General features: G+C 46.1%; 1 protein-coding gene across 11 annotated transcripts in view; it reads left to right on the top strand.

Annotated features, from left to right (window-relative positions):
- TTC3 (tetratricopeptide repeat domain 3) overlaps positions 1-12609 on the top strand; it is a 125468-nt gene extending 112859 nt beyond the window's left edge. For all 11 annotated transcript variants that reach the window (XM_066259391.1, XM_066259401.1, XM_066259402.1 and 8 more), the window contains 7 exons: positions 2067-2157; positions 2573-2665; positions 6021-6382; positions 8312-8438; positions 8620-8754; positions 9725-9820; positions 11221-12609. In XM_066259391.1, the coding sequence (XP_066115488.1) occupies positions 2067-2157; positions 2573-2665; positions 6021-6382; positions 8312-8438; positions 8620-8754; positions 9725-9820; positions 11221-11292 (976 nt within the window). In that variant the 3' untranslated portion in view covers positions 11293-12609. The remainder of the gene's footprint in view (positions 1-2066; positions 2158-2572; positions 2666-6020; positions 6383-8311; positions 8439-8619; positions 8755-9724; positions 9821-11220) is intronic.
- The last annotated feature ends 223 nt before the right edge of the window (positions 12610-12832 follow it).

Here is a 12832-nt window from a genome sequence, read left to right as displayed (position 1 = left end):
CTCTCCCTAAGCTTCTCCTGTTTTTGTTTGTTCTGCCTGGTTTTTAGAAGGTTTACCCGAGACACCTCGAGGGTTCTCTGCCATCTAGTGTTTAGCACTTTTCTTTGTGCAATTTCACACATGGGATGGCTTTTCCTCTGGTTTTTTTCACTGTGTTTCACACACAGGTTTTGGCTTTTTAATCCCAGGTTTTCAGCCTTCCTCATGCTTTTTTATTTAATTTTAAGTCCTCCACACTGAACCAGCATTTCTCTGGGTCATGGAAAACAATTTTAATGTCTAGTTTGGGTTTTTTTGTCATTTTTAAGATTTAGGTTTTTTTCACATGCAAAGACCTTTCTGATTAAAGGTAAATTAAATGCTGATTCAGATAACAGGACTTCAGCAGTTGAGGTTAAGACCCCATGGTGTTCATATGCTGCATACACCTGGGGAACAGACAGACCTCCCACCTCGCTGTCTCATGCCCTTTTCCTTAGTAACCTCACAGTGCACATGGCTTCTTTCTGAAAATCTGTGCTAACTGCCCATTCCACCAAAGGACAGCAAAAGACAAAGGCATAAAAGGGAGTTCTGGGTTTTCCTTAAAATGTTTCATGAGAACGGACACAATCACATGCTGGTGGTGTTACTGATCTCAGTTAAGGAGAAGGCTTCTGTGTTGCCCCCAGTAGACCAGATCCACGTGGCCCTGAGGCCATAAATCTGTTGTTGTCTTTCAGACCCCTTTCTGTATTTTATAGTAAGGTGGGAATTAGCATTCTATTGGAATGTTTTAACTGTTCCAGGCAGCCTTTTTTTTTTTTTAATGCACAGGCAGCCTTTCATGTTAAATGTGGATGTCAAGCCTGACCAGGCGGTGGCACAGTGGGTAGAGCATTGGACTGGGACGCAGAAGACCCAGGTTCAAAACCCCGAGGTCGCCAGCTTGAGCATCGGCTCATCTGGTTGAGCAAGGTTCACCAGCTTGAGCGCAAGTTCGCTGGCTTGAACAAGGGATCACTCGCTCTGCTTTAGCCCCCTGATCAAGGCACATATGAGAAAGCAGTCAATGAACAACTAAGGTGCCACAACAAAGAATTGATGCTTTTCATCTCTCTCCCTTCCTGCCTGCCTATCTCTATCTGTCTCTCTCTCTGCCTCATAAATAAACAAACAAAGTGGATGTCAAAATAAAAAATGGCCACATATTCAAATTTGGGGAAAGAAATTAAAATTCAGGAGAATATTTGCTCCCTGCTCACCAGTTTTATTTTTGAGTTAGATCAATCATTAAAATTTCCAAAAGTGTTGCCTGACCTGTGGTGACACAGTGGATGAAGTGTTCAACCTGGGATACTGAGGTTGCTAGTTCAAAACCCTGTGCTTGCCCGGTCAAGGCACATACAGCAACCAAGAAACAACTAAAGTGAACCAATTATGAGTTGATACTTTTCATGATGCTCCCCACCCCACCATAAAATCAATAAATAAAATCTTAAAAATAAAAAATTTCCAAAAGTGTTTCTAGCGGTATTTTTAAGATGCACAGTTCTTTTAAAATAGGTGGTCTCCGTGTGTGATCAAGTGAAATGCAGCTTCCATTTTTAAGGTTTATTTTCTTTTATACTTTAGTGCTTTTAATTTTTAAAAATATTTTAAGGCCCTGGCCGGCTGGCTCAGTGTAGAGCGTCAGCCTGGCGTGCGGAAGTCCCGGGTTCAATTCTCAGTCAGGGAACACAGGAGAAGCGCCCATCTGCTTCTCCAGCCCTCCCCTTTTCCTTCCTCTCTGTCTCGCTCTTCCCCTCCCGCAGCCAAGGCTCCATTGGAGCAAAGATGGCCCGGGCACTGGGGATGGCTCCATGGCCCCTGCCTCAGGCGCTAGAGTGGCTCTGGTCGCAACAGAGCGAAGCCCCGGATGGGCAGAGCATTACCCCCTGGTGGGCGTGCCGGGTGGATCCCGGTCGGGCGCATGTGGGAGTCTGTCTGACTGTCTCTCCCCGTTTCCAGCTTCAGAAAAATACAAAAAAAAAAAATTTTTTTTTTTAAATGGACATTAAGGAGTTTTATGTTTCTCTAATTTTCAGTGATTCTGCAGTGTATCCTGACCTGGAGTCTGATGTACATTCATGGGACTCATTTCTTTCTGATGTTCAAAAAGAAATTGAAAAAGTAGACGTAAGTTGTAAAATATTTTATAATTCTGTCAAAATCGATACTATGGCTATAATTCTCATGAAGCTAGAAAATTGAAACTCTTCCTTTTTTGAGCTATTAAAGGCAATATATATTTCTTGTTGAAATTTTAAGAATTTTATATGAAAGTAATGGTATTTCTTAGCATCTTAAGCTCTGCCTTTGACTGATAAGTTCAGAGCAGTTATGTTTGATCAAGCTGCAGAGTTTTCTGATTTATGAGGTCTTGTTTTGAATTTTTCTTACAAGAAATACTTGTTTACCTTGTGCTTGATTTATGTTTCTTGAAAAATTGTTGGCCATTTTTAATGAATCGTAAGAAAAATGGTAATCATTGGTCATGGTGATTTTCCCTTAGAATTTGTTAGAAAAACAACATCTTTTCTCCTACTTACAGACTCAGTTTGAAGAACAAATTACGGCAGTTAGAAATGGTTGCCGGCTCAGTGAACTTTCCACAGTGCAGGTCTCTGAGCTCTCGTTTCCTGTGGTGAGTCTCATCTGCTTTTCGAAGGGAAGAAAACATAATGTAAAGAGCTACAGTTTCTTCCTTACCTGGCCAAAGTAGTTGATGGTGGTTGTTTTCTGGGAAGAAGGATGGGATGGATAAGTAATTGCCTTAGTCTTTTCATTGTTGGTGCTACTGGTCAACCTTTTAAGCGTAACAATAAACATGCCTATATAAATTGGAAGACATTCTTTCTACATCAGGGTCTTGGGAGAGGACTGAGGTGAACGCAGTGCTGCTACATCTCCCCTTTCCTTCCAGGATGCCTCTGTGTGTGTGTGTGCGCGCGCGCGCGCGTGCGAGTGCACACGCGCGAGTGCACTACTACTCCAGGTGTAGCGAGTACCTGTGATTCAGATATACAGTAGTTTATTCCTCATGCCTTGGGGCATCAGGCCACAGTCTGGAAATTAAGGTTTTTTTCTTGTTAAATACAAGATTAAAAACTGCTGTGCATGAGACACACAAGGGTTTGCTAGGCTGGCCTACCATAGTGACTGCTGGCTTGAGGTATGTGCCGAATCTTCTGAATAATGGTGATTGCCAGACTTTGTCTTTTTATTTTCAATTATGCAGCCCAGTAAAGAAAAATGTTAATTTTACTTTGTGGACTTTTAAATATGGCTAAATCTAATATCACTTTCTTTTATTCTGGCATATATATTTCTTATTTGGGTATAGTAGATGCTCTGTAAATACTAAATTGAAATTAATTAAGCCAAGGGAGATTGGACCATAAAAATTTTATTTCTTTTTTTCTTCCAAGTGAGAGAAGGCAAGATAGAAAGACAGACTCTCACATGTACCCTAACCGAAATCCACCCCGCAACCCCCATCTGGGGCTGATGCTCTGCCCATTTGGGGCCATGATCACAACCAAGCCATTTTCAGCACCTGAGGCATAGGCTCCACAGCGCCATCCTCAACACCTAGAGCCAACTTGCTTGAATCAATCAAGCCATGACCGCAAGAGGGGAAGAGAGAGAAGGGGAAAGGGGAAAGGTAGAGAAGCAGGTGTTAATTTCTCCTGTGTGCCTTGACCAAATTGAGCCCAGGACATTCACAAACCAGGCCCATGCTCTACCACTGAGCCAACCGGCCAGGGTTGGGCTATAAGAATTTAAAGGACTCTATTCAAGAATTGATTAGAGATAGATTTCAGAATGTTTTGGCACAACATTGAGAGGTCTTTTGGTTCTAAAACAGTCTTAAGGCAGCTCTTTTCCCCAGTACTTGATTTGCCCTTTCTGCTATGGGCAGACCTTTGCCTAGGACACTGTCCCAACCTCTGTACCCTACCTTCCCTGAAACCCACCTGGGGTTGTCCTCATGGGCCCCCACCCTATGCTCTGTCTCCTTAACTTAGATGACAGCTTCCCCACTGTCAGGAGCCTGATTGGGAACATCTTTTTTCATATCAGAATATTGCACATTAAGCATTCAAACTAGTGCATTCATCTGCAAAAAAAAAAAATTTTTAATACATTAAAAGGTTTAGCCACCTTGAACTGAGTAAAATATTCTATATTGAGATCCAAAGTTTTATCTCTTTAGAAAAAGTTTTTTCCCTCCCTTGAATTAATATCATAAATAAGAGTTTTATTTAGAAGTAAATTACCATTTAATGTTTTTCCAAGTTCTTATTAGCAGATATGGAGGGGGAAAGTTAGATCTAAGTAGAATATTTTACTATTAATTTTTCATTCTAGCTTATGTAATTTTATAAATACTTGAAAGAATTTTAATATCCAGGATCCTGGGAACTCTCAGTGTGCAAGCAGCTTGAATAATAAGCATCCCTAAAAATCATTTCCTCTGTGTCATTTCTCCCCTATTCACCCATTGGGCATTTGGTAGTGGTCAAGATTAGGTGTGGTCTGTGTCCTCAGCATGCATATGAGTTCGGGAACCAGAGGCATTAAACCCTAATTACAATCAGAGTGCTCCAAGGTCTTTCATTGGCTCGTAGAACGCTGTAACAGTGTAAGTTAGAGGCACTGACCTTAACTCGAGGCTAGGCCTCGGCAGCAGCTCTCTGCTGAAGGTCTCAGGGAGTCAGTGGAAGTGGAATTAGGAGGCATGGCAGGTGTGTGTGAGGGGCTGGATGGTATGTCTGGGAGGCCAGAGTGTCCCAACTGGAAGCAGCAGCACATTGGAGGCTGGAAGAAAAAGAGAGAACACCCCCTTTTGTGTGTAAAAAAGTTTAGTGAGACAGAGGGAACGAGAGTGAGAAAGTGTCAACTCCCCAGGGCCAGAAGGAACACAGCCTTATTCTGTGAGCCAGGGTCAGCAAGTTGGACTTTTCGTCAGATCACTAGGAAGCTGGGATAAGGTTCAAGTAAGAGGACAGCATCAGCTTTGCAGTGTAAGACAGTGAGTTTGACTGCAATATGGCAGAGTGGGAGAGGGGCCCGAGGGAGTCCCAGGTCCTGGATCCAGGAGTGGTGGTGAAGGTGGGCAGGAGAGCCATCCAAGAGGCAGTCAGGAGGTGCAGCTCTAAGACTGTGCTGCCGTGAGGTGGGGCTCTGTGCATGCTGGACTGGAGTTGAGGACAAGTCTGGATTCCCATCAGTGACGACGTGGGCACTGGATGAAGAGCGGGATAAGGACAGTGCTGAGTCTAGTTTTGAAGACATGAGTTTGAGGGGCCCAGCACTCATCCGATGGACTTGCCCATCAGAAGGTTTGGATTTGCAGCATCGGTCCCAGGAAAATATTCTAGACTGGAATCATTAAAAGGGGGCATTACGGGCAGCAACCACGCAGCCACTGAGGCATGTAATAGTGTGCAGTGGCTGGGGGAGGGCAATGTGAGGTAGAAGTCTGGCCTCCGAGAGGATCAGAGAGCGTCAACATTAAGGCATGGCAGGCCTGCAGGCAGCTGAGAACGGGCCCCAGGGAGGAGGGAAGGAGGGAGTCCAGCAGCGTCTGTGTCCCTGGGGCTCAGTGATGAAGACTGTTGGTGGCCTTGACAAGGGCAGTTTTGGAGAATGTTGAAACGGCTGTTTGACTTGTCAGTCACAAAATGCAGATGAGAGAGGAGTGGGATCCCGTGAGAGGTGAGGCAGTGTGGGTAGGTAGGTACAGAGCAATGTTCCAGTTTTTACAGAGAAAATAAGAAATTATAAAGACATTTATTTAGGAGTCAAAGTCCAACCCTTTTCTGACAGCTAACAGGTTATGTTATGACCGGTAACTTTTTCTAAACAAAACATTTAATTTATTATGTTCAAGTTTCCTGTGCACTTGAGCACCCAGTTTTATTACAGTCACCCTTAATTATCAGTATTTGTTCATGGATGCTTCTCTAAGTACTACTGTGTTGTGCTTCCCACAGAGTCGCCCCAAGTCACTTCCTGAGTCTTCAGGTCATGATGATCAGGGTGCCTCAACTTCTGCAAGTCACAGGACTGGAAACCAAGCAGCTGTTCCCAAGGATTCAAGTCTGGCCTTTGTCAGTGATCACCCAGTGGGGGCTCCCTCATCACCACCGCCAGCTTCGCCCTTCAGTCAGCCAGAAGTCACCCAGCTGCCAGGGCGTCAGAGTGCCGACCAGGCGACTCAGTCAAAACAAGGGCTCGTGGCCAATCAGAAGCTGCCCATTCCTGCAGGACGTGCAGCCCGTCCCGGCCAGCCTTCCAGAAAGCCATTCAATAGCATCATCGAGCACCTGTCACTGGTGTTCCCCTGCTACAGTAGGTACGAGTGCAGAATGCTGCTGACTGTGTTAAATACTTGTATTGAACTGAGGTTTCCTGACCAGATATCATTATGACCAGTTAGGAACTGAAGTAGAAAGGATTTTGCATAATTGTTTTATTCAGAAACACAAGTGCTACGTTTTATTTTGTAAGCATAGAGGTGAGCATGGCCAGATACATTTTTTTTGGGGGGGGTTGTATTTTTCTGAAGCTGGAAACGGGGAGAGACAATCAGACAGACTCCCGCATGCACCCGACCGGGATCCACCCGGCACGCCCACCAGGGGCGATGCTCTGCCCACCAGGGGGCGATGCTCTGCCCATCCTGGGCGTAGCTATGTTGCGACCAGAGCCACTCTAGCGCCTGAGGCAGAGGCCACAGAGCCATCCCCAGCGCCTGGGCCATCTTTGCTCCAATGGAGCCTTAGCTGTGGGAGGGGAAGAGAGAGACAGAGAGGAAGGAGAGGGGGAGGGGTGGAGAAGCAGATGGGTGCCTCTCCTGTGTGCCCTGGCCGGGAATCGAACCCGGGACTTCTGCACGCCAGGCTGACGCTCTACCACTGAGCCAACCGGCCAGGGCCCAGATACATTTTTTTAATGTGCATGTCTAGATTGTTAACTTGGGACACTCGTCAGAACCCACGGCAGTTTAAGGTTGCAATAGACCCATAATAAGCTCCAACACTGGTTTTGGAATCTCTGGATGAACTGCAAAACACCGGTTCCATATCATTCTGGAAAGCATAGGCGTATAAGAGGGCGGCAGCAGCTCACCCCTGTGGGATAATACCTCTGACTTGCAGAGGCTAAGGTTGAAAAGCCTGCATATAAGTTGGCGGTGAAGCAGGTGTGCGGGCAGGTTGCAAAGGGAGTCCTGTAGGAGGCTGACAGGAATCCACCTGTCAGCATGGATTCCTGATCCTCACACCAGTAGGACTTCTCCTCATCCTTGCCGTGCTCTTCGGTCGGTGGGTGTGAGGGGGCAGAGGAGCTCCTTGTCGCAGATGAGGTAGAGGGGATGTCTCTGGAGGACGGCTGAGATGAGAGGATCCACATCCAGGAATGATCCTTGTACCTCCAGTGTTATTTCTGTCTTTTGATGCAATATTAGTTACAGACCCTGAATTTATACTTTTAAACAAAGTAGTTACTAAATTGTGATTGGCCAGAATTGTTGTTTTGTGTCTATGGGACAGCCCTGCCATTTGAAAGAGAGTGTTCAGTCTGCATCCAGATGTCTTCAGCCCCCACGGGCCGTGGTAGGAGAAGCAGTGTAGGTTCTCTCAGGTGCAGTTACCCTGCCAGTCATCAGAATATTCAAGCTAAACTATTAAAAGTACCTTAAAAGTAACATTGTTAGCAGTTCTGACTAAATCTGTCAATGTTAAATAACCAAATAGAAATGCATCTTAATTTTCTGAAAGTTAAAACACGTGGGCCATTAGTGGCACAATATCAAGTTCTCACTGTTTTATTAATCAATACCCACGGTGCTGTGAAAACCTCACTGTTGGTCAGATTTTTAAGGGAAGAAGTCAACAAAATTACTTTCCTCTTAGAGATGTTCTGATTTCAGCTCAAAACAGTGATATCTGGTCATTAGTGATGCTGCCCGAGTGGCTGTAGGAAGCCCCGTGGGGCCAGCGGAGACACTGCTGGGCGCCGCCTGCGGGAATGAGTGCTTAGAAACAGCAGTGAACTTTCACGACTCTGGAAAGAGTGATTCTGCTGTTTTATGTGCAGTTACTATTGTCGTCTGTTGTCTGCTTGTTAATTTTGTTTGTGTACATTTGTTTCTCTCAGCTGTTGGGTTGATATTGGCACATACTACTTCTCCTTTTCTTTTTTTTTTTTTTTTTTGCACATAGTATTTAGCAGTAGGAAACTTTGACTTTATGCTGTCATTTCTCCCCACTTTCTCTTTCAGTGCCGAGCTTGCTGGTTTTATTAAAAGAGTGCGAAACAAAAGCAAGAACTCATTGTCGGGACTGAGTATTGATGACATTGTGCAGAGAGTGACGAAGTACGTTATGGATGAACACAAGAAACAAAAGGTCAGTGTTTCGTCCAGATATAGTGACTGTTCCACTGTATCCTTACCTGGTTATAAAATGTGAGAATTGTCAAAAACAAAACAAGCTTGCGGCCAACATGTGGTGAGCAATGTACTAAAGACAGAAGATAGTCAAGCTTTTGGGTGCCTGAACCTTCTTCCCCACTATGTTATCTCTGCAGCTGAGCCCAGGACTGGTTCGGACACTGTCAGAGCCCAGCTCTGCTGCTTCTGTGGCTAGGGCCTCCCAGGGCCCGCCGTCTGCAATCACTGGACCATTGCCTAAAACTCAGGAGCAGAGGACAGAAGACCTACCTGTGAGTATTGTGTGTGTGATTAGAGTTGGTTGGGTTTTGTTTTGGTTTTTTTGGCTTTTTCTTTAATGAAGAACAAGAAGGAAACAAAATTGTTAATCCATGATTTATCCCCATTCTCCTCATTTCCTTATCTAATTCATTGTCCCCTTAGAATAGTTGAGAACGGTGGGCTGTTGTCTCTACTTTTTTGGGTGCCTTGGGCCCCCCGGCAAGAGAGAACCCCTGTGCATGTAACAAGGAGATCTCCCTCCACTCTGCAGGTAGTCAGATACACTAATGTTATGTCAGGTGTGGGATTTTGTATAGTTGGGAACAGTGATTTTTAGATAATTTTCCTCCGTGTGACTGGGCTTTGAAGTCACACTGACTCAGTCCTAGCACTTAGGATGATGTCAGTGGCTCAGTTCACGGGGTGAAGTTGCCACAGAATCACCGGGCGCCCATCAACAACAGCTCAGGTCTTCAGACCGCAGACTGCGCCACAGCCCCGCTCCCTGACCTCAGCCCTGCCGCCACGGCTGCAGGCGCTCTGCCCTGGACAGCTGGTGGGACTCCCATTAAGGTTTTAATCAGCCACACATAGTCTATAGGGTAGATGTGTCGTAATTGATGTGACTGTCCTCAGCTGTTAGAGAATTAGAGGAATGATTAATTTGTAATGTTCAGTTTTTCTATACTTAAGTGTGGGTGGATATATAGACATTTGTGGTATTTTACCAGGAAATTCGTTACCATATAAAACACGTGTTTTCTCTGAGAAAATTAGAATTTTAAAATTATACTTTTCGTACATTATTATTTTTCCTAAGACATACTATTTAAAAATAAGTTGTTTCGTCAGTTGGCTTAGCTATAATTGGGATTAATTTGCTACTTCCATGGCAAAAGTGTTCAAAGGCCACTTGTAGGAAGAGTTTATGTGGTAAAAGGAATTTAGTAATTTATCATTCAGTTACATTTGTTTCCACAGGCTTTGGGTGGTGCACATTCCTGTGAAATATGCCATGAGGTGTTCAAATCCAAGAACATGCATGCACTGAAGTGTGGGCACAAGTTTCACAAAGTGGTAAGCATTCTCTATAGCCATCTTCACATCCTGCGTCTAGACTATGAAGTATTTTGAAAACAAAAGGGACTTTTTCCCCTAGCTATCAAAACTTCCTGTGTTTTCAGAGCACTTCCCTGTCGCTTCCTGTGTAGTGTCCCTGTCTCCGCTCTAGGTACTGGTGCTGTGGGCTGTGCGCTGCACCCTGCACTCCCGTCCCCGTATGCAGGCTCAGTGGCTCTGTGTCAGGCCAGTGCTGGTGTTTAGAGCAGTGTCAGTTCCTTGACAGGTGATTTACACACATAGAACACACAGTCAGTTCAGTGCACTGTGTGGAGTAAGGGAACATTTTTTTTTTTTTTTTTTTTTTTTTTTTTCTTTTTTCTTTTTTCTAAAGCTGGAAACAGGGAGAGACAGTCAGACAGACTCCCGCATGCGCCTGACCGGGATCCACCCGGCACGCCCACCAGGGGCGGTGCTCTGCCCCCCAGGGGGCGATGCTCTGCCCATCCTGGGCGTCGCCATATTGCGACCAGAGCCACTCTAGCGCCTGAGGCAGAGGCCACAGAGCCATGCCCAGCGCCCGGGCCATCTTTGCTCCAATGGAGCCTTGGCTGCGGGAGGGGAAGAGAGAGACAGAGAGGAAAGCGCGGCGGAGGGGTGGAGAAGCAAATGGGCGCTTCTCCTATGTGCCCTGGCCGGGAATCGAACCCGGGTCCTCCGCACGCTAGGCCGACGCTCTACCGCTGAGCCAACCGGCCAGGGCGTAAGGGAACATTTTTGAGGAGAAAAGCTAAACCTGACTGGATCTGTTGTGCCTCTCTGGGATTTGTGGGTAACTTTTGGCGTTTGGGGTGCTGTGGGGTTTGCCCTGCACCCCTGACACTAGGTTAGAAAAGATCGGGTCCCTGCCCTGTCAGCTTATGAACCCCTGAGGAAGAGGGTGAATACAGCTTACTCACTGGGGGAGCCTGGCCTGCCTCCATTGGGGGAGGGGTGTCATGCTGGGCTCTCAGCCTTTACACACACACCTGGCTCTCAGGCTGCTGAGGTGTGCGGGGACCAGTCCAGATGGCTGGGGGAAGGCGAGGAATTGAATGAGTGAGTCTGAGGGCCAGGAAACACCAGGCTCTAGAAGTCAGGGAGGTGGGAGTACCAAGACTGGAGCTATGGTTGTGTGGGGAAGGGAGCAGGAAGGAAGCAAGGGGCTGTCCCCCAGAGGTCAGGTCAGAGGCCCCGATGCCTGGGGCAGGCTCTGAGGTGGGCTTGGCCCACACTCCTGTCCTGAGCAGGCCTGTGTCCCTGAGTCGGGGCAGCTCCAGGCTCACTGAGGTGAAGTGAGCTGTTTCTGCTGAGGAGCAGCACAGAGAGCCCGGCCCCTGTGCTCCCAGGGCCCCTGACTGGTGGCCTTTCTCTTGCAGTGCTTCAGGCAGTCTCTGAAAGGCCAGACTGCCTGCCCCGCCTGCCCCGCCCATGACCTGTCAGGCAAGTAGCCCGCACCTCCCAGAAGAGGCCGCCTGCTGTCCTGGGTCCTCACGGCTCACCGAGGGTAACTTGCCAGTTTGTTGAATTGAAGAATAACCATACAGCCTTTGGTGTAAAAGGCAAACGTTTGAAGGTTTTTTTTTGCACTGTGTCACAGCACTAGTAAGTGGGAATCTCTAGTCTAGTGTAGTTCATAGTGAGTAATCCACCCACTCTGACTAAACACCAATAACAGCCTTGCAGTGGCTGGTGGGATGAAGTGTGGCTGCCGCGGTGCCTGAGACAACGGCTCCCTGGGAGAGAGTGAGCGCCTCAGAGCAATTCTGAGGCCTGGACCTGTTAGTACCCAGGCCAAAGTTTTCACAGTAGTCAGTATTCCTGAAAATATGCCAACATTCTTCCTCAGACATTTTGCATTTAAAAAATGGCTTAAGCAAACTATATTTTAGTCATTTGTAGTTAATGTGAAAATATTGGCTAAATTAAGCCAAAAGATTTAAATCTCGTGAAGCATCATGTGATTTTGATTGTTCATTATTTTATTTTTTGAGAGATTTGTGATGTGCTTATTGGTTGTCTTGTAGAGGTATAATCTGATTTTTGAAAATTGATTACAAACCACTTTCTTATATCAGCCAACCTCTTTACCCCTGAAGTCGGAGCTCTGTACTCACCATCTCAGCCCCACATTTGAACTGATTTTTGACTTCCTTACCATTCTCCTTAGTGGCATTTATCATGCTTCATGGATAGATAACAGGTGGAGCTCACAGCAGGCACTGTGGGGGAAAGTCACCATCACACCCCTTCCTTGCTGCAGGACCCAAACAAGTTTCCTGTGTGATAGTCCCAGGGCATCCCTGTCACGCTCGTCCTGTATTTGCCGTGTGAGAAGCAATGCATGCACACTGGTACTGTGGCCTTGAGAACAACACTGTCGCTACATTAGAAACCACTAACAATTAGCTCTCTTTAGTGACTTACAGACAGTGGTAAATGTAGAAACATGACTTCTAGATGCATTCCATCTCTCTCACACAGGAAGGGGGTCAGTGAATATTTCTCAATGTATTCTTTGTTCCCATGAGTTTTGGTGTCTTAGTGATTTAGTCCATAGATGCTTATTCCTTCTTCTGAAGCAGATTCTCTGCAGGTCCCTAAAACATTGCATGTTCCCAATGACTGAGCATTGTAGATGTTAAGACACATAGGGACCAATTTGTAGCAGCAGGTACAGAGGAGAGGCAGATTGTACAAAACTCCAAATTGTGACCATGCCTTCCACGTGTCCCCGTGAGTGTCAAAATAAAGAGCATTTAAAATGACATCAGTGTGTGTTCATTCTTTCTTAAATAATGTTGGGAAAGGATTCTACTGAGAAATTACATTGTTAAAAGTGACTTCATTGGCTCTGGCCGGTTGGCTCAGTGGTAGAGCCATCGGCCTGGTGTGTGGAAGTCCCAGGTTCAATTCCCAGCCAGGGCACACAAGAGAAGTACCCATCTGCTTCTCCACCTCTTCCCCTCTCTCTCCTCTCTCTCTCTCTTT

The sequence above is a fragment of the Saccopteryx bilineata genome, chromosome 2 (genome assembly GCF_036850765.1).
Source record: "Saccopteryx bilineata isolate mSacBil1 chromosome 2, mSacBil1_pri_phased_curated, whole genome shotgun sequence".
Taxonomy (NCBI): Eukaryota; Metazoa; Chordata; class Mammalia; order Chiroptera; family Emballonuridae; genus Saccopteryx; species Saccopteryx bilineata.
The sequence above is the reverse complement of the archived record's forward strand: the minus strand, read 5'-3'. Positions and strand labels throughout refer to the sequence as shown.